Source organism: Myxocyprinus asiaticus, chromosome 50 (assembly GCF_019703515.2).
Source record: "Myxocyprinus asiaticus isolate MX2 ecotype Aquarium Trade chromosome 50, UBuf_Myxa_2, whole genome shotgun sequence".
NCBI lineage: Eukaryota > Metazoa > Chordata > Actinopteri > Cypriniformes > Catostomidae > Myxocyprinus > Myxocyprinus asiaticus.
The window spans coordinates 9807487-9835379 of NC_059393.1; the positions used below are offsets into that span (position 1 = coordinate 9807487).

General features: G+C 38.3%; 1 protein-coding gene across 1 annotated transcript; it reads right to left on the reverse strand.

The window, feature by feature from the left end:
* Positions 1–27653, reverse strand: LOC127438933 (structural maintenance of chromosomes protein 3-like). Its single transcript, XM_051694845.1, has 29 exons — positions 27445–27653; positions 27111–27186; positions 26888–26926; positions 26707–26774; positions 23918–23989; positions 23756–23835; positions 23590–23668; positions 23181–23298; positions 19768–19943; positions 19527–19607; positions 19129–19293; positions 17829–17950; positions 17081–17294; positions 16775–16878; positions 15038–15137; positions 13024–13184; positions 12767–12908; positions 12210–12360; positions 11880–12032; positions 8506–8657; positions 8094–8252; positions 7194–7301; positions 6998–7106; positions 6379–6626; positions 2293–2505; positions 1990–2178; positions 1538–1715; positions 1157–1263; positions 1–976 (listed from the first exon to the last, which is right to left on the reverse strand). The coding sequence occupies exons 1-29, from the start codon at positions 27457–27459 to the stop codon at positions 905–907; spliced, it is 3651 nt and encodes a 1216-aa protein (XP_051550805.1). The 5' UTR covers positions 27460–27653; the 3' UTR covers positions 1–904.
* Between the last annotated feature and the right edge of the window lie 240 nt (positions 27654–27893).

The following is a 27893-nucleotide window of genomic DNA, read 5'->3' on the forward strand; positions in this document are numbered from 1 at the left end:
TCCTGTTGGATAGTAATTTTATTGTATTTTAAAGCAACAGAAAACACATTAAAAGACTGACTATATCACAATGACCTAAAAGAACATATGGAAATGTATCATCCAAAACAATGATAAAAATGTTTAACCTCAATCAGAAAAGCTACGAAACAACATTTTAATATATAACACTTAAAAAAGGGATTAATGATAGTTCATGCTGGTATATTAACAGTGAAGAACAAAAAAACAGTTTTGACAATCTCACCGATGCCAAGCATCGATTGCAAACCACATTTCTTTAGTTTACACCTACCTGCGTATACGAGCTACATTTCTTCCTTTCCTGCTGATGTTTATAGGAATAGTTTGCCCAAAATTCTGTCATGTTGTTCCAAACCAGTATGACTTGATTTCATGAAACACAAAAGTTGTTAGGCAGTACGTTAGTCTCAGTCACTACTCAATTTCATCTTTTTCCCCATACAATGAAAGTGAATGGTGACTTAACATTCTGCCTACCATCAAATTCTGGATTCCACAGAAGAGTCATAACATGTTTGAAACAATATGAGGATTGGTAAATAACAGAATTTTCATTTGGGTTAACTATCCCTTTAATTCTGAAACTGAGGGATTGAACTTCCTTGACGTCAATCAAATTTAACTAACTCTGAAGCAAGTGGATTATAAGCAGAGAACATTTCTTCAGAATAATGAAAATGTTTTCAGTGTATTATCCTTGAAATATGAGAACTAAACAAAAATGAGAAAATATAAAATAACTGTAAAACAAACATTTCATTGTTCAGAATCCAACCAGGCTAAGAAAAACACTCTTTTTGCATTCATTCCAACCTGGCTTTTAAAAAACACACCAAGTTGAAAAGGTATGTGATATAGAGGTGTACAGGTGTGTTTTCTCTTAGCCATGAGTGGTGTCGTCCTCCACAAAGTCCTTTGCCTGCTCTGCTGAAATCACATCGATGTGACTCACCTAATGAAAATACACAAACACACACACACACAAAATAAGTCTGGAGATCTCATCTGTGCAGCTTTAACTTTCTTGACAAGACTTCCATTTATAGTTTTTTTTTTTTTTTTTTTTGTAAACACAGACTCATTTGCATTTGCTAAATAATTCTCACACCAGAGTGTTAATGATGTCTGTTACCTTATTTCTGAATTTAACGCCATAGAACTTATCGGCTGACTCCAGAAGCTCGGGTCTAAAGGTTGTGGTGATGAACTGAGCGTGTCCAGCCAGCTCAACAATCATGTCTGAACAACAATAACAAAAACAAAAAACCTTTTTTCAACTGGGCCAGTGTAGGAAAAATATGTCATTATTGAGCCATGAGAGATATACCAGTTAAACCATATTATTACATATTTACATTTATTTTAACTGTGCATGATTTTTCTCCATAGAAACATTACTGTTAGTTTTTGTTGATGAAATACTTTCTGGTTAAAATTCTGAAAATTATAGCATTTTGTCTATAAAAAATAAAAATAAAAAAATAAAAAAATAGGTGGTGGATGAAATTGGTACCTGACACCGCTTTTCTGTGTTGGGCGTCCAGAGCCTGGTCAATCTCATCAAACAGGTAGAAAGGAGCAGGGTCACATTTCTGGATGGCAAAGATTAGCGCCAGTGCAACCAAAGACTTCTGACCTCCAGACAACTGCTGCATCTCCCTCATCTCTCCCTGTTTACCCGTGAATGACACCTGACACACAAAACAAACAACTCATCAAATCACATGTATTGGATTGAGCATGCTTTAAAGGAACAATTGACACAAAATGAAAATTGTCATCATTTACACACTCTCATGTCCAAACATGCAATAGTCTGCCTAGCATCTCTTTTTGTGTTCCACAGACATCAGTCAATCAAATGTGCTTGGAAACAACAGGAGCATGAATAAGTGATGACAGAAACTATCACTTTAAGCATGCATGTTTACAGCACAAACATTTCATTGGCCCTCATCTCCTTACCCTAATGCCCACTCCAGTGAATTGGTCTACACTGGGCACGCTGCTCTGGGAGGCTGATCCTCTCTCGCTGTCCGCACCCTCCCCCTCGTCCTGAGACTGACCACCCTCAGCGTCTCCTTTCTTCATGACCAGTGTGGCTTTACCGCCGGGCACCAGCTTCTGAAACACTTCGCTGAAGTTTTTAGACACCTCCAGGGAGAAACATAAGAGCATTTTAAGAACAAAAATTTGGGGGAAAAAAAAAATGTCTTGAGATATCAAATCTATCATCAGAGGATGATTGAGTCTGTCTGATGGTTTTACCTGTTTGAATGTCAACTGTATGGCCTCGTACTTGCGCAGCTCCAGGACGTTCATGAGCTCCATGATGGATTTGTAGCCTCTGTCCAGCTCTTCCTGTCTCTTAATCAGCTTCTCTTTCTGCTCGGAGAAGTTGACGAACTGGTCCAGGGCTTTTTTATTTACATGGCTGTATTTCTTTAGCTCTGTGTTACATTGCTCCAGCTTCCTGAATAACTACACACAAAATTACACAACAAAACCATTAGAAAACACACAATCAATGGAATGAGGCAGCAACAAACAAGAACACAGATGGGAACCAAGTCCTAACAATCAAATTATTTCTCAAACTCAAAGGGACTATGAATTAAATTCAAAATTAATTAAAAACATGGTTTTTACTCACTACCCTCATCTTTTATAACAATAATAATACGTTTTTGTAAAAGAGAAGATGTAGTTATGATGCTGAATGATGCCGGCATGATCCTATTCATGAGAAAGATCCAAATCTCAAGTTCTTCGGAAAGAGAACTATTAGATATTTTAGATTATAGATCACTAGTTTACTAACAAAATGTTTATGAACCGCAAGGTTTTCATAAGGGAATTGCGTGCAGTCATGAGTTAAAAATGCCAATGCCAAGTTAAACTGAAGAAAAATGTATCATTTTAAACCATAAAATGTACAAAATTATCAAAAAATATTGTCCCAAATTTTCTTCAAAGGGCTGGACAAATTAAGAACCTCATAAAAGTAAAATAAAACAGCACATTTAATATTTAGTTTGACCTCCCATGGCAGGCAGGAGAGAACATTTTAACAACAAGAGTTTAAGCATCTCCTTTTACTGAAATACAGTTAAAATATTTTTTTTAACTGATTCAACCCTATTTTGTACCCTATTCGAAATATGAAATTGTCCACCACGTACATTTTGTTCAGGTAAAAATCACTTGAATGCACATCACTTTCTTTCTTTGTAATTACGACTGAACTTTTAAGTAGGAGGACTTCTCAGGACTTGAGAGCACACTGCACTGAAGCACACTGTCTTAGGAGAAAATTCCTGAAGATAGGCTAGTTTAAGCATCACGGACAAAAATGGCACAATTTCACCCTCACTCCTCATCTCCACGCACTCAAGTTCACCAAGAGGGGGAGAAAAACTGAGAACGCAAGCATGGGGTAATGACGAATGAGTCACCTCTGTGTAGGAGGCCTGTGACACAATAGAGGCCCCCTGAATGGAGAGCTGGAAAGAAAGATCAACTAAGAGAAACAATATGAGAGCGAGGTGGGAGGACTGCGAGACATCAGCGTGAGTGATGGAGGGGGATGAGAGAGAAAACTAAAGTCTGACAAGAACAGAAGAAGAGAGAGGTAAAGAGCTTTCATCAAGCGTATTTCGTCAAGTCATGATCTTTACAATATGATACTAATTCATAACCTCATTTGCGGCCCATTTAATATTATGCTAAATAAATATCCCCCAGGGGAATATGGGGAGTATTTAATAACCTTTACCATCTGCTAAGCTCTTTAGCAATGCAACTTGCTTCTTGCATCTCTTAAAGGGGTCATAACATGGAAAAGAGGATTTTCCTTGATCTTTCGAAAAAGAGTTTGATGTTCTACAGTTGTGCTCAAAAGTCTGCATACCCTTGGAGAATTGGTAATATATGTACCATTTTTAGTACATGAGTGAGTGAGCAGGCAAAACACATTTCTTTTATTTCTTACGGGATTCATATTCAACTGTAGGTTATAACAGAATGGCACAATCATAAAACAAAACATGGCAACAAAGAAAAAAATGAAATGACCCCTGTTCAAAAGTCTGAATACACTTAGTTCTTAATACTGTGTATTGCCCCCTTTAGCATCAATGACAGCATGCAGTCTTTCGTAATAATTGTCTATGAGGCCCCAAATTCTTGCAGGTGGTATAGCTGCCCATTCGTCTTGGCAAAATGCCTCCAGGTCATGCAAAGTCTTTGGTCGTCTTGCATGAATCGCATGTTTGAGATCTCCCCAGAGTGGCTCGATGATATTAAGGTCAGGAGACTGTGATGGCCACTCCAGAACCTTCAATTTTTTCTGCTGTAACCACTGGAGGGTCAACTTGGCCTTGTGCTTAGGGTCATTGTCGTGCTGGAAGGTCCAAGAGCGTCCCATGCGCAGCTTTCATGCAAAAGAATGCAAATTGTCTGCCAGTATCTTCTGATAACATGCTGCATTCATCTTGCCATCAATTTTCACAAGATTCCCCTTGCCTTTAGAGCTCACACACCCCCAAAACATCAGTGAGCTACCACCATGCTTCATAATGGGGATGATATTCTTTTCACTATAGGCCTTGTTGACCCCTCTCCAAACATAGCGCTTATGGTTGTGACCATAAAGCTGTATTTTGGTCTCTTCACTCCAAATTACAGTGTGCCAGAAGCTGTGAGGCGTGTCAAGGTGTTGTCGGGCATATTGTAACCGGGCTTTTTTGTGGCATTGGCACGGTAAAGGCTTCTTTCTGGCAACTTGACCATGCAGCTCATTTTTGTTCAAGTAACGTCGTATTGTGCTCCTTGAAACAACCACACCGTCTTTTTCCAGAGCAGCCTGTATTTCTCCTGAGGTTACCTGTGGGTTTTTCTTTGTATCCCGAACAATTCTTCTGGCAGTTGCGGCTGAAATCTTTCTTGGTCTACCTGATCTTGGCTTGGTATCAACAGATCCCCGAATTTTCCACTTCTTAATAAGTGACTGAACAGTACTGACTGGCATTTTCAAGGCTTTGGATATCTTTTTATATCCTTTTCCATCTTTATAAAGTTCCATTACCTTGTTACGCAGGTCTTTTGACAGTTCTTTTCTGCTCCCCATGGCTCAGTATCTAGACTGCTCAGTGCATCCACGTGAGAGCTAACAAACTGTGGGAAGCCACAGGTGTGGGAAATTAACCTTTAACTGCCATTTAAACCTGTGTGTGTCACCTTGTGTGTCTGTATCAAGGCCAAACATTCAAGGGTATGTAAACTTTTGATCAGGGCCATTTGGGTGATTTCTGTTATCATTATTATTTAAAAAGGAGCCAAACAACTATGTGATAATAAATGGCTTCATATGATCACTATCCTTAAATAAAAGACACTATCCTTTTTTTTTTTTTGCATGATCCGTCATATTTTCAAAATCAATACCAAAATTTCACTATTTCTTCCAGGGTATGCCAACTTTTGAGCACAACTGTATGTACACAAGCTTTTCAAACTTGAAATTGTTAATCAAGTGTCATTCTAAACCCTAAACATAATCCTGGGTTATTCTGTTAAAAGTTTAATTTTTTTTTTTTTATTATAACTTGATAGGTTTCAAGATTTTCACTGTCATATTTATAACCACTGGGTCTTGTTTGCATATTTACGAGGTTAATAAGCATGCGACTCGTTTTAACTGCTTGTCCATCTATGTTAATTTTGTCATGTAGATCCACTCTGGTTAAGTCTTCTGAAACATTAAATAATATAATACTTTTCATGTGCCGTTTGTTGGTGTTTGCCACCATTTTACTTTTTGTTTCACACTACACCTGTTTTTAACCCTTTTTACATTTACCAATTTAGCCCACTTTGATGAAGGACAGTGTGAACCACCCAGGTACGGGTAGTTTAGCAAATCAAAACGGAAGTCATTAATTCAAAAGTCTTAACAGTAAAACAGTCCGTTTAATTGAGTCAGAGAGAGAGAGTGGAAAATGGTAGTGAAGTAAATTATGACTGTTCTTGACACAAAAAAAAAAACCATGACAAATCATAAGTGCACTTCAGGTGGGAAAAAACGTACGTTCTACTGAGTCAAATCATTTTTATTTGTACAGTGCTTTTCACAACACACTGTTTCAAAACAACTTTACAGAAAATGATGCCGTGATGTCAAAGTCCTCATTCTGCTGTTCAAATGTATATCGAGATTATAAAGCATGCCTTGAAAATTACTGTCTTTAGGCCCCCACTGAGCAACCCAAAGGCGACTGTGGCAAGGAACATAAAACTCCAAATGATGTTAGCTAATGGAGAAAAAATGTAGTGTCCTGTAACACTACAGTGTACCTGTTTGAGAGTGAGCGTCTGGTACTTCTCAAAGGCCTCTTGTGGCAGGGAGCCCAGCTCACGGATCTTCTTCATGCACTCTTCCTTCTTCTTCAGTAACATGCCCTGTCTGTTGGTCATCTTCTCAAGCTCCTTAGTGTCATGGTTGATGGCTTCGTTCTGCTCTTTCTCAATGTTCTTCCAGCGCTCCATACTCTTCTGGTGCTCCTTAATCTCCACCTCTGTCTTATCGATGAGGCCATCCAAATCTAAGTCATGATAAAAAGACAAAAAATGAAAAAGCAGGCAGATGAATATGGCTTATGGGATGTATTTTTGAAGGTATTTTTCCCTGAGGTCTGCTGATAATGTTATAATTTAGTTTTTATGACTGTTTTCCACCCTCTCTCTGCTACTTAAGAATTAAAAGGGCAGTTTTTGCTGCTGGTCCATGTATGTAAAATGAGATACAGTGCTTTGCTACAGGTTTTCTGTTGAGTCTAACATAGTATGAGTTCTGAAAGTTTACAGTATTTTTTTTTATAGATCTTTCTACTATATAAGAAGATTAAGAAAAGTTTTATTCCTCTTGATGAGACCCATGTAATGGCTATTATTTTGGTCTGTGTTCTCCACTCACCCTCAGAGCGAGCCAGAGTGTCTTTGATCCGCTTATTGATGCCATCCAACTCTGAAGTTGTCGCTGTGAGGACGGTTCCTCCTTCTGTTTCTCTCAGTTCATTCAGTTCCTAATTACAATTTACAGAAAATGATGCATTCCATTTAATATGCGGCAAAGAGGGAAACAGGAGCAGTATTTTTGTATCTTTACAGACCTGCTCGACTTGGTCGAGGCGTTTGCGCAGGTTTTCATTGAGGTACGTCTCCACCCTGGTCATGATTCCCTCTAGCTTAATTCTCTCATTCAGCAGCTGTCTGTTGTCCTATGGTAAAAATAAATAAATAAAAAACACACATGAAACACAAAGAAAAAAATATATATCTTTAACTTACTGAAAGACCAAAAGCCACATGTTCCATTTTTAATCAAGTATTATAAAGGTAAAGACAAAAATAAACATCTAAAAAAGGATAAACAAAACCAATATGCAAATGCTTAAACAATAATAACAAGAATAAACGCCTGTCTGGGAACACAAAAGCAGACGAATTAGCAAAGCAAATTGAGGAAAACACAAAAATAACAAAGGCTAATGATGTGGGCCAGTTATACAACATTTAAAGTAGCTTTTTTAATTGTCTGCGGTGTGTGTGTGTGTGCGCGTGTTGGGCTGGACTGGTCTGGAGGTGGTAACTGCAGCTGTGATTTCAGGCTTCAATGGTAATTCTCCTACACATCTCACAGAGCTTCAGGCTGACTAACACCTCTCGGATGAGGCTGAAGCCGCTGTACAACAGACATCACAACACATCCTGAGAGTTAAACACCCACATCTAGCACTGTCAAATGTCCCAGACTGCAAAATTACTTACTGCCTAAAAGAAATTTAAATGAACTAAAACATACTTTTGGCACTTATTTTTAGTACCGCCCACTAGCGACTAGTTCTTCCTGATAGGTTCTCATAGTTGCAACCAAAGAACTTCAAATAAGACTGATTAAAATGCATGCGCCCTATGAATTTAGTGTAGCAAGTCAATCAGATTTGAAAAAGCCTTTGAGAGAGCTCTTCCCATTGTGTGCAATATGCATTAGACGGTCAGTGAATGTGTACCTGCTGCAGTTGTCTGATTTCATCATTGAGGTCATCAACTCTGCGCTGGTCCTCTAGACTGAGCTGAGAGAGCAGGTCAGTGCCCAGCTCTGCCTTCAGAGACTCCCGTGTGCTCTCCATGGCGTGCAGGCTGGCCTCCAGACTCTGAAGACTGCGTTGCTGACGGACACAAGAGAGAGAGAAAAAGTCATTACAATGAAAAATTAGACTGAGGACAGAAGTACTGCTATCATTTAACAACAAACTGATATATTGGCTAATATTTGGCCTTTTTGACATTATTAGCCTTATTAACCGACAACGCAGTTTTATTTTTTCAATGTTTCTAAACGAATTAGGTAAGTTAAAGTATAAAGTTTTAATTCTAGTAGTTTCTAGCACATCTCAGTCGACGCAGTCGTGAAAGTGTTACCTTAGGCATGAATGTTTTCTCTGACTGCTGTCTCTTCTCCTTCAGCATCTTCATCTCTGACAGTATACTGTCTCTGGACGCCTTGAACTTCCTCTGCTGGGTCTCGATCTGTTGCATCTGATTCATCAGCTGGTCAATCTCATTATTGATACGTGAAGAAATTAGTTAAAGAACAAACACAGGAACTCATCGCCCAGCCCCTATTCATGTCCTTTCAGAAATGTTTAGCTAATCTGCTTGAAACACTAATACAATCAAAACCTATAAGCACTTAATGCATGTATGGAGGGCTGTGAGAACAGAAGTGCACAAAACTTCTTTAGAGACAGTGTTCTATTCATAGCTCTCGAGCAATCTTTTTCTTTGGCCCTTTTTAGCAGGAGCAGAGATGTTGGTTATGTCATCGTATTGGTTCTGAATTAGTCACTGCATACGAGGTGGATGTGGCTAATGTGAGTCGGTCACTTAAGAATGAAGGCTTCAAACCTGCTTTTAAATGAGCATCACTTGAGGCCTTGAGAGTCATATCCACAGAATTAGATTTCTCATCATTCAGCAATCCTCTGTGACCTTGCTCTGTTTGCATCTAGGCCGATTACACCAGTATGAAATAGAGTTTCATAGGTGTGAAACTCAGCTCAATAACCTACTCCATGTGCGTGGAGTACCGTTCACGCTCACCAGTAAAAAAGAAAGTTTGCTAAAATCCCACTCTGACATGAAATTTCTCTGTGCACATACACAGGGGAGTAGCTACAGTGGCCCAAGCAACTGCCCCTTTGCCCATATGGGCTGATGGTGCCCCTCTGGGTGAAATATAGGCTAGGCTATAGGCCGACATATATTAAATTATCAAATGCTTAGTAACGTACACATCTGAAATTGTATTGTTATGTTTTAATATATAAAATCTCGCTGTTTATTCTGTACTGGTTTACAACGGCTGTCAGACAGTCGGGTCTACCAGATGTTCGTTATCATTTGTAATCAGTCAAATATTTCTGTCAGCACATATGCCATTGAACATCTTCAAATAATGCTTTAAAAAAGGGGTAGTTTTCAGTTTTAAATGACCTTTATTTACTTTAAACAAGTCATCAAACATGCCTCTAGAAGTGATAAAACATCTGTGAGGTGGCGCAGAAACTCGCATATGCGCAAATTTGAGCTTTTCAGTTTAATCTGGATCCGAGTGACACAACCGACCCAGAAAAACACAATATTTTCAACTTTAAAGTTTTTGAGTAATTTATGGCAATAATGAAAACATGGACTGGTACCAGGAAAAATATTACAGGTAAAAGTGAAATTCATAATTGTTCTTTAGTTGTCTCCACAGAATGATTATTAGGCTACTGTAGATTTGAAACATTAATATGTTTCTGATTTAATGCTATCAGACTTTGGGTCTGTAAATTAAAATGAGCAATTTCTCATCCTAATTTTGTGTTCAGTTTTTTTTTCAGTGTTGTTGCTTGATTAACACTCCCTACAATCTAAAGAACTGTGGTTAATTATATAATCCTTATTATATTAGCAGATAGCATGTGCCCCCTTTGTTTTTCCTTGATATTTTTAAAGCAGCATAAAGTGAATCTGGACTTTATATGCGTCAAAAGATCATGTCTTGTGCATGCACTCTTATGTACAGCATGGTTTAACCATGGATTTAACAAATAAAAAAATATTCGTCCTGAAGTGAGATTTTGTCCAACATACATATTAGATAAAAACATGTTTAATGATCCCATAATAAATAAAATTATTTAATTCACAAATTGCACTGCCTTCGTTTAAGAGAAGGTTTTGTTTTTCTAATGTACAATCATTTATAGCTTTTTTGTCTGCGCATGAATGCAGCAAGCGATGTCGGAAGATGTTATCAGCAACCACTAATCTAGTGTCAGTGTTTTTTTTTACATTTCACTAATCGTTAAGATGTGGATTTAGCTTTGGTAAACTGACCAGCAGTTATGTGACACTTTATCCTGTATCAGAAATCAAAAGCAACAGGCGGTCGATTGACGTAATTCCAATATGAAATTCTCTATGCGAGAGTGGAAATCTTTACCAATCAAATGCTCAGCTGTACAATGAAGGCATGAAAGCAGAATGCTCTGCCTGCAAATTAGGATATACTGATCTGCAAGATAATACATGTTTATTAGTTCTGATGCAGGGATTTTTTGTGTGTGTTCAGTGGGATTCAAGGAAATATGCTTAGCCAACATACAGTATTATTAAGCTAACATATTCAATTGAGGGTGCTCTATCATTCACAACCCCACAGAACTGGGCTTCCATCTAGCTGGCAGCTGCACTGACATGATTGCAAAACAACAAGATACTATCTACATATATATTAATGTAAGGTTTTATCGAATGGTAGTGTAGCCTACTAGCTCACCTTTTGCTGCACCACCATGTTCGCGTAGCTTTGGCTGTGTTTTCCTTTTTTAAGATTACTTTGTTTGGCCAGGGTTAACATTAATGTTACGACTCTCTATAAATGAATACAGAAATAGCTTGTAATACAAATTTAACTAGCCTTCTTTACAGGCCTATACATTTTTGTGTGTATATTTACAATGTTATAGTATACATACTAATAACAAATATCATATATAAGCGTATATAAAGAAATAAAATGATTTATATCATATTCATATTTGTACTAAAGTTTGACATAATTACATTGGTCTGTCGTGTCGCCAACCAATCACTGCATTGCTGATCACGGTTTCGAGTATCAATACATGTGCCATTTTCAGTAAACACAGGAATGCGCAATTATCTCAGACAACTCAATCCAGATCTACTAATCAAATCCGCACAAGCGTTTGAAGAACAAAATTAGCAAGAGAGAAGTTATCACAAATAGAAGATCTGGAATACGCCATATCTCAGATGTATTAAGCTACGTATGAAGAACAGGTCCCTGGTCTGAGGTCATTTGCAGCATTCTCAGGTGACACTATTCTTGCAAACAGTTTTCAGATGACTGGAAAAGAACGTGTGAGAACTCTTTACATGTGCATGTCCCACGAGACACGCTCGCGCTGCTCACCTCTGAACAAACAGCGCATCAACGGCTTTTCTTTCATCAGTTGTTTAAAACATAAGTGTTTTTCTTCAAGCCTGTGTTTTTGTGTCTAATAGCATTTCTTGTCATGTGTCATTCGGAGACGTCTAACAGTTAGCCGCCACAGTGGCAGGTTGCAAAATTGCCCGCCATTTGCATGATATAGACTACCCGCATTTGGCGGTTGCTAATTTCATACCCTGTGCTTTTATTTAATATATCTGGTGACTTCCCACCTATAACAGCACTGCTTACATTTATATGAATACGATTTTTTGTTTGAGGAGGATATGTTCAATGTTCCTCCTCAGGTTTTCATTGAGTTTGGCCTCCAGTTCTCCTAGCTCCTCCTCTGCCTTCCTCATGTCCTTCTGCAGCTCCAGACGGGACTTACGAGTGTCATAATATCCACCAGTCAGAGCACCACGATGACTCACCTGATCACCTGTGCAAATATACACACACACACACACACACACACACAAAAAAACCTTAAGATAACTATGCCGTTATTAGAAGAATATAGTAGTACCCAATTTGCTGATATAAACAACATAACCTCTCCTCAAACACATATACATCTAAGGAAACAGATATGCTGTATAATCTTGAGTTTATTTACCCTCAAGTGTGATGCAGTCCATAGTGAAAGCTCGAGCCAGCTGAGTGGACACTTCCATACTGCGGCAGATCAGCGTCTTCCCAAACACGTGTTTGAAGGCCTTGTCAAAGTTCTGACTGTAACGGAGCTTGCTGATCATGGGGATCGCATCCTACAGCGAAAGCATAGGAGGAATGAAAGAAAATTCTTTATATGTCAAAAGCAAATACATTTATTAGCAACCCATTTTAATTCCATAACACGATATTTAATGGGGGGGGGGAAGTGTAGGCAGGACTTTATCCATCAGGAACTGACTATGTGCAAGCTTGCAGTTGAGTATATAAAATAATGCCAAAATAGCTATTTGTCTTTAGCTTTTTTACTTCTGGTCAAAGTGATGGCCAAAAAGGATAGTTTTTCCAGAGGAGAAGCAAGCAATTTCATTTTAATGAAAGATTACAAAAATAAAAATTTGTGTTAAAAAACTGTGCACATTCAGGCATTTTTCTTTTTGGACAACTAACATGAATTTTGATTTCATGTTGACTTTGAGGAAGTAAAGATTGCAAGCTCACGTTAGTCTCAGGGTAAGCGGTGTCCCTGACGTCCAGTTTGCTGAGGGGCAGGAAGGTGACCTCTCCAGGCAAGTTCATCTTATTAAACTCCATCAGAATCTTCGTGCTCACTTCATCCGTCTCCACAATGTGGTAAAAGAGCCTGAATAAACACCAGCAGACAATTACTATTTTTTGCTTACTGCCAAGAAAACAATTAAGTGGCAGTTTCTGAAAAAGCAAAGACTATAATACACCAGTGATTGAGTGTATCTGACCTGGTGCCAGCAGTCACCTCCACACAGGTGTAGAAGGCAGGCTCGCACTCAAAGTTATTCATGACGATGCCGTGGTAACCGTTGATGACGTGCTGGTTGATGCCCTTCCGGCGGAAATGCTCCAATACTTTATTAATGCTGTCGATACCATTCAAAATAGCCTGGAAGACAAGCAAATGACACACACAACATCATGTTTCAAAGTTCGTAGATTAATTTCGGGCTCTGATGACAATCCAAGAATTTGAGGATCCAAGTCCACATGATCTATACTGATGAACATTTTTGTAATGTGGGATGAGTCTATAATTAGTGACTGACTCATAGTCCAAGAGAGATGATCCAGCAGCCAAGATGAGCCAAACATAGCAATTTAACAGAGGTGGTTCATAGTTCACCCAAAACATACTAAACCGGTGTTGGCGTGCATTTATATGACTTTAAATAGATAGTTACTAGGGGACGGGCGACAGCAAAGATTGATAATGAATATTAATTCAAAATTCAGTGACAAATACCTGACAACTATATACAAATGTGTCAAATTTTTAATTTTGAGATGTGCGCCAGAAAGCAGAGCAGATCATGAGCGTGAGCTTGTTCCGTTACACTCGCGTGAAAGCTTTAATCGGACCACGAAAAATATTGCAGTGCGGATGAGAAACCTTTAGCTGAATGCAAGATTTTCATTAAGTCTGCCTCAGCAGTCCTAAATAGGCTATCACTTGGACAGTCGCCCTAAAAATCTTCAATGGGAGAACCATGGCATTGTTCTTTCCCTGCTGTCCACAACCCAGTCCGAATAGACATGCGACCCACTTTTGGGTCGCGACACACCAGTTGAGAAACACTGAGCTAAATGAAGCACAGCTGAATGGGACAGAATGCAGGGTCTTCAAAACAATTTTCAACTTAACACACTGTTTTAAAAACACGATGGTTATGGCATTTGCAGATACACTGTTCGGAAACAGTGGTGCGCACTTACTAAGCTTATTATGGTAACCTGAATGAATAACAGACATGCACGTTCTAAGCATTGTTTCAATGAACTGGCCAGCGAGTCTTTACATAATGACAAAATACGATGCATTATATTTTAATTGTCATCTTTTATACTTATTGTAACAGACTACATAACAGCCTATAATAAAAAAATAGACACTGGAACGACACGCAATGCAGCAAAGACGTATAACATATATGTACATGTCTATGTGCCCCCCCCACCCCCCCTTGCCCGAGTACTCGACGAGAACGAGTAATCACTTCATGTACTCAAGTACACAAAATTACCAAAATGCCCATCCCTAAAAGATACACATTATTGATCTCTGAGGGCGTGTTTAAGGAATTAAGGAGTTTTTTTATGCAGACTCTTTAGACAGAATCAGATAATAAGCAACCTTGACTTGCAAAAAATGTACACACATATGGCCAAAGTACACTTTGCGCGTCTGCACTGCAGATCGTTCCGCTCCCAGTATGCGTGATGTAAATTCCGTCATAATCCAGTCCACTGCACGCCAGCCACTGACTACTAAAAGAGTATCAAAGAAGTTGTAGTTGGCATGCAACAAACACGTTCGCATTCGATCGAAGTCAGAATGTGGTTGACCAGGCGCAAACCGATCCAGAACATGCAAAAAAAATAAAAAATAAGCACTGTTTTTGAAAGAGGTGATCACAAATCATTTTGGAATTGGATTGTTAGATGCCTAAAGATCACCATCCCTAATTTTCAACACATTTAATGAAAGTAAGTGAAACTCAATGTGGAGGGCAGTGGAAGGCACAACTTAATTTTACCCATAAGGATTGATTGGATTGTGAGGGGGTGCAACAGGCTTTAATACTATTGGTTATTATTACTTTTTGAAACGTTATCACATCATGATCACAGAAACAACCTTTTTTTGCTCTGTAAAATAATTGGCACATTTATTTAGCAAGTAAAAAGAGCCAATGTTCACTTCAATCATTCAAAACAAGCAAGTCTGTTTTTATTTCTAACCTTTCCGGTGGCGGCTCGCAGTAGCTGTTGTTTCTTCTCCAGTTCTTCTCGTTTGGCTGCCAGGGCCTGCTGTTCTGCGTTCTCCTCTCTCCACAGGTAGCTGCAGGAAGAGGGGGAGAGACACACCCATCAGCCCTGGCTCATAAACACCATGCCCGAGTTCTGATCCAGCCCTGTGCCGGTCTCAGCACGAGACCCCATTCTATAGCCCAACAGTAAAGCCTCACGCTGCTGTGAGATTATGGTTTATGGATCAGGGCTTAACGGTAAGGATTTTTTCTACTGGCCCGGTTGGGCCACTGCTTCAGATTTTTACTTGCCCTGCCAACATTTTCACTGGCCCCAACACAAAAATGACAAATAGCTGTACCAATCATGGCTTTAAAAAATGTTTTTAGCATATAATATGTTTTTAAGACAATGTCCTCCAAAATTGAATCACATTTATAATTGGCAAGATATGATTTATGCCTCATGTAATCCCATATAAATTTATAAATACATATTAACCTCAACCGTCCAGCCACACACAAGTTTTTAAGCAAAGAGTTCTGTGGAGCAGATGATGGGTTTTCGGTCACACATTTAGTCATGCAACTTTTGGCCATGTGTAGTGTTTTCACAGGCAGGATCAAAGATTTAGTCACGGAGTTAAAGATTTGATTACTGGCTGAATGTAATAAACATATGAATTCCTTTGAGATGAGACCTTGCTACTAAATCGGTTGTGACGTGTAATATACAGTAGATAGATGTTAGGCCTAATCTGTGAATTAAGAATGTGTATATAACATGAAATCAGACAACCCAAACAAGACCAACACTGACTGATACACAAAGCACAGAAAGAATAATACCTGTATGGTCCAGAAATGAGACATGTAACAGGTGTGTTATGAGGATGATATGAAGTAGACAGTTTTAAATATTCATCTTCACCCTGCGACTGAACAGCTCTGATAATAATAGCCTAACATAGTGATTTGGCTTCTTTTCATATCAAACACCATTATCATGTTGAATTAATGTTTACGTTTTGAAACATTACCTAATTCAATGTATAATTGCATTTTGGATACTGAGCAGCTTGTGATTTCCTGGCACATGTATAACCGGGGTTCAACAAAGTTTATTACGTTTCATTCGGCGCTTCATCTGTAAAGGCGAATTAATGAGAAAAAATGTGCTTTTTTGTTTACTGTGGAATAAAACTAGCGCTCTGTCCCTTTACGAGAGTGCATGCACGTTAAACAGTCTACACTGCATGAAGAGAGATGACGATGAGACAGATGCACGTAGAGACATGGATTTTCAGTCCAATAGAAAGAAACTGTTGATTTCTTGTGTTCCAATATGTGGATTACTACTATTCACCAACATGTAAAAATGAAAAATGTGGGGATTTCACGCACTGTGAACACAGAATGTGCGGGGATACTTAAAATGTTGCGCAAGATGTGCAATCCTGCTACGAAATTCATTAAGTGGGTTTCTTCCTGCTATTTTCTACAAATTGGTAATTGCTGCTGCTAAGGCACTTGAAAAAGAGCGAGGACAGTTCTAGGAGAGTGCGCTCAGCGTCTGCACGATCTTGTGAGGCACGCGACTGTGCCTTGGCACATCCAGTATATTATGCTATGCTAAGTATATTATAGTAACTATTATGACAGGTGAGGAGAGGTGTGGTTCATAAAGGTAATGAGAGTGTGTGGGACGTGTTGTGAATGGGAATCTTACTTTCTTTCACTTTGCAGTTCATCCTTCCGGTTTTTCACCTCGTAATACTTCTTGTCTAGCTCTTCCACTCGAGTTTTCACTTCATTCAGGTCCTGGTCCAATTTCTGTAGCCATAATTAAAGTTCGAATCAAATCTTATAGGCAATCAAGCAAAGCTGAACGGATCAAAAACAGTCTGAGATGTGTCATGTAATACAGAGTCAAACCATCTTAAAATATAAATGCTGCCTGCAAAATTTTGAAAAAGTTTGTTACTTATAAGATTTCACCAAATTTAGCTAGAAAAGCTGCACACTTGAATCTTACATTGTACTGCTCCAGGTTTCTCTCTTTATTGGTCTCCGTGTCCTCCAGGTCTTTATGAATGGCGGCGATCTGCCGTTTCTTGTCGTTGATGGCCTGATCCAGAGACTTCAGCTCCTTCTTGATCCATTTGTCCCTCTCTTCTTTAGAGGTAAATTGGCTGCCTCGACCCTGTTTGGCGTACAGGTCCGTACGCTCTTGTGTGGCTTGAGCCAATCTGAGAGTGAATGAATAAGTATTTCATTACTCTTTAAAGGTGGAGCAAGTCATTTTAATCCAATACACTTTGTCAAATTCCATGAATATCTCTTCACAGTCTGCTAGCTGTCTGTTCTGTGTGTGCGCTGAAAACAAATCTGGTGTTTGAACAAAGCCATCATAATGCATTTAAATTCCTTAACTGTATGCATTTTTAAGCATAACAGAATTTATTTTATCCATTGGGATTTGATTGAATTGTAAAATGTGGGCATTGATACCTTTGATAGTGGTTTATTTGTCAATATTTGTTATTTTCAATAGCAGTTTAATTTTTTTATTACTACTATTTATTAGCAGAAGCAGTATTATCAACCTCTCTAGAACAATAATACTGGTCAAGGATAATTTGAAATGGCATTCATAATGACTTAAACTTTCTTATTGTGATGTATTGTGAAACACAACATACATCAACTCAAAAAAGAAAATTGCTTTTGTCAAAACTCTTCTTTGGGACTTAAAACACTCATAGCGACTTTGAAGACTTTACCGGGCGATTCCCCGCTCTTCTTTTTCTTTCACGGTGTTGAATTTGGGTTCCGTTTCCTGTAGCTCCTTCTGTTTTTCTTCAATCTTCTCCAGAAGCTTCTGCCGCTCTTTCAGTAGCCTTTTCTGATAGAAGAACGAAAGAATAAAGTGTTCAAAGTGTTCACATTTAGATGGAGAAATCTGTCAGTCGCACAAACTGGTGAGTAGATTCAGCGGCATGAACAGAACAAAGGTTCTGAGCAAACCTATATTCACATTCACCAATCCAAGGGCAAATGACGCATTTCTGCCTCTTCTCCATAGGAAAACACCACATACTTGGCCAAGTGGGGCTAATCCCTCTCTAAGCCAAGCTGGGATGCAGGGGGGCTGACCAAAGGTGTGCATTTCACACATAAAGGGAATAAGAATACTCAAAAATGTGTATGTGTATGTATACGTCTGGCTGTAAGCCCAGGCTGGAGTGAGTGTGTATAGTTAGTGACGCAGGCGGAGACACTGCAGACCCTCTGTTCACTAGAGCCTGCCAGCATTTCCTGCAGCTCTTTGTGTGTAAAAATTAGTGTGTTTGCATTTGGAAGCATGTGTATGAAATACATGTGTTGGTGTGGATGCTGCCCTTTTCTTTTTTTTTTTTTTTTTTTTTTTACAGCTACTACTTCAGTTCACCCACAGCAATAAGCCAAGAGCAAGCAGGTGTGTTTTTGATTGAGGAAATGAAGGCTACTGTGTACGCTATTACACATCTTGCAATGCTGAAGAAAAAAAAAAGATAAAGTTGATGTAATCAGCTTAAGCTCTGTTAAGTCATTCTAACTGTTTATTATTATTTTACTATAGTAATAAGTGGTTTGACATTAATTCTCTGTGTTCTAAACCAGACAATGCAATAAAGTCCATTAGACTGAGAAGGGGGTGTAGCCATAGTTAAACAGCCATTTAAGTCATTCATTCTGAGCTGAAATAACTAAATATAGTAAGATAATTGAGACATTAGAAGTTATTTATGAATTAACTATTTACATGTACACTCACAGAGCACTTTATTAGGAACACCTGTACACCTACTTATTCATGTTTATCCAAACAAGTATTGAAATAATATATTCATATATAAATATATATAAAATGCAAATACTTTTCGTTAAACAGCTTACCTATAAAAGAACTGCTTAAATCAAAGTAATTTTTTCAGTGTACCGAATATGCACATCACACTTTTCTCTAAGCATTGCGTTTAGTGCAATATGTGTGCCTGTAGCGCGTACATGCGCTTGCGTGTGTGTGTCTAATAGTCTCACCCTCTGTTCGCTGTTTCCTGCCAGCTCGTCCTGCAGATCTTTGGCTTTGAGCTCCAGTTTGGTCCTCTGTTTGATCTGCTCCTGTCGCTCGGCGCTCAGCTGCTCTTTTTCCTCCTTCATGGCAGAGATTCGAGACTTTAGCTCCCTCACCACACGCTCTGTCTCCTACAGACACACAGAGAGAGGTTAGGTAACATGACCCAATAAAAGCTACCTTGTGACGTGTATGAGGGCATTTCCAGAGAGCGTTCTTCATGTTTTATTACTGAAACTTATTGCACGTGTTCAAGAAATTGCCCCACTAGCTTGAACTGAAAAGAACATAACATCAAAAGTAACACACACACACACACACAAAAAAAGAAACAAATATATCTGGTTGTTCGATGACAGTTTACCTCTACTTTGTCTCGTGCATCTTGTTGAGCATCTCGCAGTTGTCTAGACTTGTCTCCACAGGTCTCTCTCTTAGTGGACAACTAAACAAGTAAATGACACCATCATTAAATCATAATGCTGCTCTAAAAACATTTGCATATGAGCAACAAAGCTTAGTGTCACACATTATACAGTGTTATTCTCCGTCACAACCAGAACAGACTCAGTGAACATGATGACAATAAGGGTGAGTGTGTGTACCTCATCCAGTTTGGCCCGGGTCTCGTTGAGCTCCTGGTTGTAGATGGTGTACTCCAGAGCTCTTCTCATTTTGTCCCATTTCTGGTACTGTGCCAGTTCTTCTTTCTCATCCTCCAGAGTGTGTAGACGCTCCTCAATATACTTCAGCAGCTCATTAATCTTCTCTCTCTTACCCTCTGCACACATATAAACAGGAACAGCACTGCTCATTACAAACCTCTAATTATGAAAGCCCTTTTCAAGCAGGAAAAAAAAAACAGTAAAGTGTCTACTGTAGTGTGTCCTGCTCCACTTCTTGTCTTTCTAAGCTGTTTTTCTACTGCATTGACTGCACACGACACAAGCATACAGTGCGAACAGCATAGCAATGTTATTCTTGTGAATTAAATCACAGACGAAAATGCTTGTTGACAAAGAGTTTTTTGATTTTATCAAAGTCCTATTAAATGATTTAAAAATACATAGAAAAAAATGCAATGAACATGAACATGTTTTTGATGAACATGTTTTTAATTTCTTCAATTAAAGTAATTTTGGTACTTTTTCAGGGACTTAAATTCAAAAACGCTATGTGGTGTAACCATCCTGAGACAGTGAAAAAAAAAACTTGATCAGAGCAGAATAATCTTTTTTTATTTTATTTTTTTATTTTATTTGGAATGCCCAATTCCCAATGCACTGTAAGTCCTCGTGGTCGTGTAGTGACTCGCCTCAATCCGGGTGGCGGAGGACGAATCTCAGTTGCCTCCGCGTCTGAGACCGTCAATCCGCGCATCTCATCACGTGGCTTGTTCAGCGCATTACCGCGGAGACATAGCGCGTGTGGAGACTTCATGCTATTCTCCGCGGCATCCACGCATAACTCACAATGTGCCCCACCGAGAGCGAGAACCACATTATAGCAACCACGAGGAGGTTACCCCATGTGACTCTACCCTCCCTAGCAACCGGGCCAATTTGGTTGCTTAGGAGACCTGGCTGGAGTCACTCAGCACACCATGGATTCGAACTCACGACTCCAGGGGTGGTAGTCAGCGTCAATACTCACTAAGCTACCCAAGGCCCTGAAACAACAGTGTTTTAAAAATTTTGAAAAACTTTTTTTCCACCAAATCAAAGTCATATGGTTTAATCAACAAGAAAGTTAGCATGTTGTCAAAAACCATAAAACAGAGCGGCCCTCTTTAGACCCTCAAGACTGAGTGTGATGTTTAAATAAAAAGATGTGAAAAGGCACACTTTGTTCAGGTCATGCGGTGTAACCCTGAGAAAACTTCTTGATATTCTCGACAAAAAAAAATAATTCACATTGAAAAAGTTGTTTAAAATTTTTACAAAAAAAGTTGCGTACACTTTGTGTTGTGTACTAATGTATTCAAGATGCAAGGAAGTATTTTAATACCTTTTACTTGATGGTTACACCACATGACATTTTTTAATCTTTTTTTTTAATTTTTTTTATTCATAACATTTTATGAAACCAAATTGGACACAAAGATTACATTTCTATGAACTTGACAAGTGTTTTAAGCTAGATTTTTTTTTTTAATTATTATTATTATTATTCAAATGTATCACCTCAGACAACCTTATCTGCCAAATTACCCATATGCTATTATTTCAGGAGCTCAGGTTTTCAGGACACTTCTCGTATGTTGTTTAATCTCTCATATTTAACATATGAATCTTTAATGTGTTTGATTTTTGTTCAAATAATTTGAAGTAGTTTATAAATGTTTCAAAATATGTGAATATTTGGTGAAAGTTTGGTCTGTTACAGTTTGATGAATGTTTTTGTCATTTTACAAATTATCGTGAACTAGAGATGGCCAATATTTTCAGATTAATTCGAATTTACGTTTTAGACACTATTTAATTATTTTTAATCGTGGAATCGAGGTTTTGCACTGAATACACTGTCAATCCACCAATAGCTGAATATAAAAGAGAAACAAATGTTCACAGCACTTGGCTTGATGCCACCCTCAATCTGATAAGCTGAACGTGTGGAAATATGCATGGCTGCGCGCTCCAACGTAGTGTAGGTTAACAACACGGAGACCGATATAAAAGCTGGTAATATTTCCAGTATGAATGTACAGTGTGATTGTAGGTAGACTTCGTCCATCATGCATGTTTACATCGGCTTCATCAAACAATAACTTTGTGTAAGTCATGAAGCACTCAGCTACATTCTCTGAGATGTCAACAGAAATGTATGTGTTAGAACATACGTGACAGTTATGGGTGTTTCATATCAAATTATATAATGGATAGGCTATAAATGGGAGAATCATTCACATCTCCTTTTACCATGATGATTGAGGTAATGCTAAGTATTGCTTTGTTCTGTGACTTGTTTCATATGTAACTGCATTTATAGCCAAGATTTAGGAAGCAAAGCGATCATTTTGACAAACAACGATATTTCATTTTGCTGCTCTGCTCAGTGTGTACCGCTAGAGGGCGCCGCGTGCTAACAGCACTGACTGACGTCATTATTTTAAACTGAGCTTTTTGCTGCTTGCGTTTTCAACTACACTGAAATGTTTCTGATATCTGGACTCTGTCTGCAGGTGTTTATGGTTATACATACACATTGATTGATTTACTAAAAATGCTTTCTAGATAAACATGACTTTCTAGATACTGATTTCTAGACCACTTTCTGGATGGACCTGATTTAGATAAAAAATAATACCTAAATTGGCTTTGAGGTATTTTTTGGTTTTCTTACTTTATACTATTATTTCTGAACATCAGTGTTATTTTAAATAAATTACATTTTAATTTATTTTACTTTTACGCTGTTGACAACTTTCTGTGTGTTACACTTTTTACGCATTTCTGTTACACACCTTTGTTTTCTATAATGAAAAAAAAACTTTTCTAACCAGGTTGCCTTGCATTCTAATAAGGAACATGTTATTTGAATCATTTGGAGTTACTTTTTTGAAAAATACTTTTAAATGTAGGAGAATCGAAAATTTTAAATCGTCCTTAAGTATGAAAAAAAAAAAAACAGATTTTCTTTTTTTGCCATATCGCCCTGCCCTATAGTGAACTAAAATGTCATTTTTGTCAACTATTATTATACACCATTTTATTCATAGAGTCTAAAAACTGACTTACTGATGGGATACTGATTTGATATCATTTGAATATACTCATTCATAAACTAGCTTTAATGTGATAAATGTTTTTGTTTTTTTTAAATATATAAAATGTCACAAAGTGTTTTATTTATTATGTAGCAAGGATCAATTCTGTAGAAAATACATTTCTACTGCAATTAAATATTTATCCTTTTTCAGAACAAGCAAAATATAGATAGGAAATTATAGATAGTATGACAGAATCACTAATAAAATGTTTCTCAGAGAAAATAAATAAAATAAGAATCTATATTCTACCCGTTTCCTTCATGAGCGAGATACTCTCCTCTTTGCGCTCATCATAGACTCTGGTGCCAGCCACCTCTCTGAGCAGCTTCAGACGCTGAGAGTCGGGCGCTGTCGCCATCTGATTGATCTGTGTTCATGTTTGAGACATTAATGAAATGGGTATAATTGCATGTTGGCAGATAATGTGAATAAACAACATTAGCACCACTTTAATCCCAATTAAACAGTCTTGTTTGTAAACCATTAATGCTCATAGGAGAAAGGTATTATTTGCTTAAGTCCAGAAGGGCTGGAAATTGCTGTTGCAAGTGACTTTGACTGAACTAATTTTAAATCCCTTTCATGGTTTTCAAATAAAATAAGTCATTTTAAAAACACACTAATGGATCATTTGCCATATTGAGAGACACTACCGCACCTTTCCCTGCTTGACGATGTAGTAAGGGTTACTGCGGGAGAAACCAGCACTCTCCAACAGATTCATCACATCATTCTTACTGAAATACAAAGAAAACAATCCATTCAGCTACAGTTCTTATGTCCCATTTCATAACTTTTCTTGAGATGTTTTGAACTGAACTTACGTGACCATCTTCTTGTCTAAGAAGTACTGATCTTTCTTTGCTCCAATGACACGGCGCAGAGACACCTCCTCTTTATCAATCTGAGAGCAAAAAAAATCATGTAATTCACCTGCATTCACACAAGCAGCACAATACTGATGTGATACTCAAGTCAGGTCTTACCGGCAGCCTATTGTCGGAGTTGTCAAATATAATTTCCACAAAGGCAGAAATGACACGAGGGCCAGTGCCTTCCTAAAATATAAAACAAAAATTATTTTCACTAGTCATGCTGAACAACTGAATGTACCAAATCTAGAATTCATAGGGATGTGCATTTTTGTCATTTTGACTGCTTGTGTACAGGCTGCTCTGGAAAAAGACAGTGTGGTTGTTTCAAGGAGCACAATACGACGATACTTGAACAAAAATGAGCTGCATGGTCGAGTTGCCAGAAAGAAGCCTTTACTGTGCCAATGCCACAAAAAACCCCGTTACAATATGCCCAACAACACCTTGACACGCCTCACAGCTTCTGGCACACTGTAATTTGGAGTGACGAGACCAAAATAGAGCTTTATGGTCACAACAATAAGTGCTATGTTTGGAGAGGGGTCAACAAGGCCTATAGTGAAAAGAATATCATCCCCATTATGAAGCATGGTGGTGGCTCACTGATGTTTTGGGGGTGTGTGAGCTCTAAAGGCAAGGGGAATCTTGTGAAAATTGATGGCAAGATGAATGCAGCATGTTATCAGAAAATACTGGCAGACAATTTGCATTCTTCTGCACAAAAGCTGCGCATGGGACGCTCTTGGACTTTCCAGCACGACAATGACCTTAAGCACAAGGCCAAGTTGACCCTCCAGTGGTTACAGCAGAAAAAGGTGAAGGTTCTGGAGTGGCCATCACAGTCTCCTGACCTTAATATCATCAAGCCTCTCTGGGGAGATCTCAAACGTGCGGTTCATGCAAGACGACCAAAGACTTTGCATGACCTGGAGGCATTTTGCCAAGACGAATGGGCAGCTATACCACCTGCAAGAATTTGGGGCCTCATAGACAACTATTACAAAAGACTGCACGCTGTCATTGATGCTAAAGGGGGCAATACACAGTATTAAGAATTAAGGGTATGCAGAATTTTGAACGGGTCATTTCAATTTTTTCTTTGTTGCCATGTTTTGTTTTATGATTGTGCCATTCTGTTATAACCTACAGTTGAATATGAATCCCATAAGAAATAAAAGAAATGTGTTTTGCCTGCTCACTCATGTTTTCTTTAAAAATGGTACATATATTACCATTTCTCCAAGGGTATGCAAACTTTTGAGCACAACTGTAACTATTGGCTAAAGCATTTCTAAAAGATGCAATTTAGTGACAGAAATTTACTTTTTAAGGGGCAACATTTGCTCCCTGGAGTTGTTTTAATGGGCAATTTTCATCATTTTTGAATTACGAATTGTTAAGACATTCTTTTCTAACCATACAAAATATGACAATATGATGTCATAGTGTTATGTCAAATATTGCAAATTAATCAATTCCTTAAAATACATGTAAAATCAGATAAGCAGTTACCTATAAATTTAAATGAACATCAAAGGACATTCATCTAGCGTAGGGCTGTCACAACTACTCGATTAAAAAAATTCCTCGATTACAAAATTGCCGAATTGACAAATCGGAAATAAGATGGAAGTGAAGCAGTCCATGGACGAGGGTGTGAACACAATGACAAGAAGTGTCAGCTGTGTGACAGCACTTCACTTTATATTTGAAAAACAATGCAGGACCTAAAAAACATCATTTCAGCAATGCAACAGCACTTGAAAAGATGACATCCAGTTTTCACAGACCTGCCGGACACACACACCCGGTAAGCTCATCTGCACGCGATTGCGGTGCTGTGTGTCCAGATGCGCGAGAGAAGTTGAGCCCTTCATCGCCACGTGGGACACACTAAACTCAGCAAAAAACACATTGGAATGCAACTAGTTTGCAGGTATGATATATACAATTTCATGATATAATACTAATTTATAGAAAGTAGAATTTTTATATTTTCAGAACTTTCAAATGTGATTATAATGAGTAAAGACGCTGACTACCACCCCTCGAGTCGTGAGTTCGAATCCAGGGTGTGCTGAGTGACTCCAGCCAGGTCTCCTAAGCAACTAAATTGGCCCGGTTGCTAGAGAGGGTAAAGTCACATGGGGTAACCTCCTCGTGGTCACGATTAGTGGTTCTCGCTCTCAATGGGGTGTGTGGTAAATTTTGCGTTGATCGCAGAGAGTAGCATGAGCCTCCACATGCTGTGAGTCTCCGCGGTGTCATGCACAGAGAGCCACGTGATAAGATGCGCGGATTGACTGTCTCAGAAGCGGAGGCAACTGGGACTTGTCCTCCGCCACCCGGATTGAGGTGAGTAACCGCACCACCACGAGGACCTACTAAGTAGTGGGAATTGGGCATTCCAAATTGGGAGAAAAGGGTAAAAAATGAAAAAAATAAAAAAATATGATGGCAAACAAATTATTACAAAATAAATATACACTTACACATGCTTTTTCAGGACAGGTTCTGTTCAGTTCTTTTGCTTGTTCTGCACCTGATCAGACTGAATGTAGCCCACTATTTTTGAAGGCATATTTGTTTGTCATCCTTTCTTAAAGTGAAAGGTATATGAGAAACTCTTATTATTTAAACTTTGAGCATTTATATCATATATTAAAGAACTTTATTTTGATGAGAAATTATAATGTGCATTTTGCATAAAAAAAACAAACAATTTCTGTCATACTTCATCATTTAAGTGTTATATCAAATCGAGATAATATAGAATCGTGAACCTCATATCGTATATCGAACTGAATCGTGAGAACCATTCTGTCCCATCCCTTTATACTATATAGAGAGCCATGTGGTACAAAAGTACAGGTACTATTCAAAGATTTATTTTAACTTACATGCAGCAGAGCCAGACGCTGTTCTGGCCGAAGATGACTGAACTCATCGCTGAGCACGAACTGGATAGCTAAGAGGGGGGGAAATAAAAATCTTATACAAATCACAAGCAGTAAAACTGACCAGAAATACCTTTGTAGTGCATGCATTTTCTTCATACAAAAAAACACATCTAACACTTACCATAAAAGAAGTTACTCTTCCCTGATCCATTTCTTCCCACTGTGGAAAATCACAGTGAACAGTTTAAAAGCAGAGACACTCTGATGAAGAGGATCATGGCACATTTACAGTATTTTGATTGCCAAAACATTATTTAAGATTACGCCGCCCACTTGATGAGCTTTTTAAAACATTTTTGCTGTGATGCACACAAGACATCACGTGTGAGATGTGACAGTCTTACCGATGACGTTGTGTTTGGAGCTGAAGGGGTCAACCACAGTCTGATCTCTGTAGCTGCGAAACCCCTGAATAATTACCTGAAAGACAAATCATTTTAGTAGTAAATATGCAATATAAACATGATATACAGTCAGTTTCGTTTAATTGTTTTGATAACCCCCCGCGACAGCTGATGCTAAAGCTAGCTTCATTGCAGACTATGTACTCGTCTGAAACTTACTTAGGATTCAAAAATGCCTAAAAACGAAATATGTAAATAAATACATTAAAACGGACATTTCAACATATAAATCGTAATTGTACATGCACCGCGTGACTGTATCTCATTCACTCACCTGTTTAATGTACATGGCGGTTTAGGCACACAAATCTCCCGTCAGAAACCAGCCGGAAAGAACTGATATAAACACCCTTCTCCTCCTCAGAGAGAAGAAGGGTTTGAGTGAAGATGCAGAAGCCTGCACACTGGATAATTATTTTCGAATTTAATCTATACGGTGTTAAGTTTTATTTTCCCTCCCCTCAATCACAAATAACAGTCAAAATGGCGATAGAGGCGGGACGAACGGACGAGTCTACTCGAGGACTGTGGGGGAGCTGTAAATATTATTTATTATAAACGTTTAAAACGAACAAAAATCAGTCATCAGCGCATCGTATCATCAGGAAACGTGAATTATATTTTAATATATACATTTTTTTATGTACTACTTGGTTTAAATGACTTCCAAATTAATTTTATTTTTAAACGGTACCCCTATTTAGTGAAGGTAGTTGCGTCTAT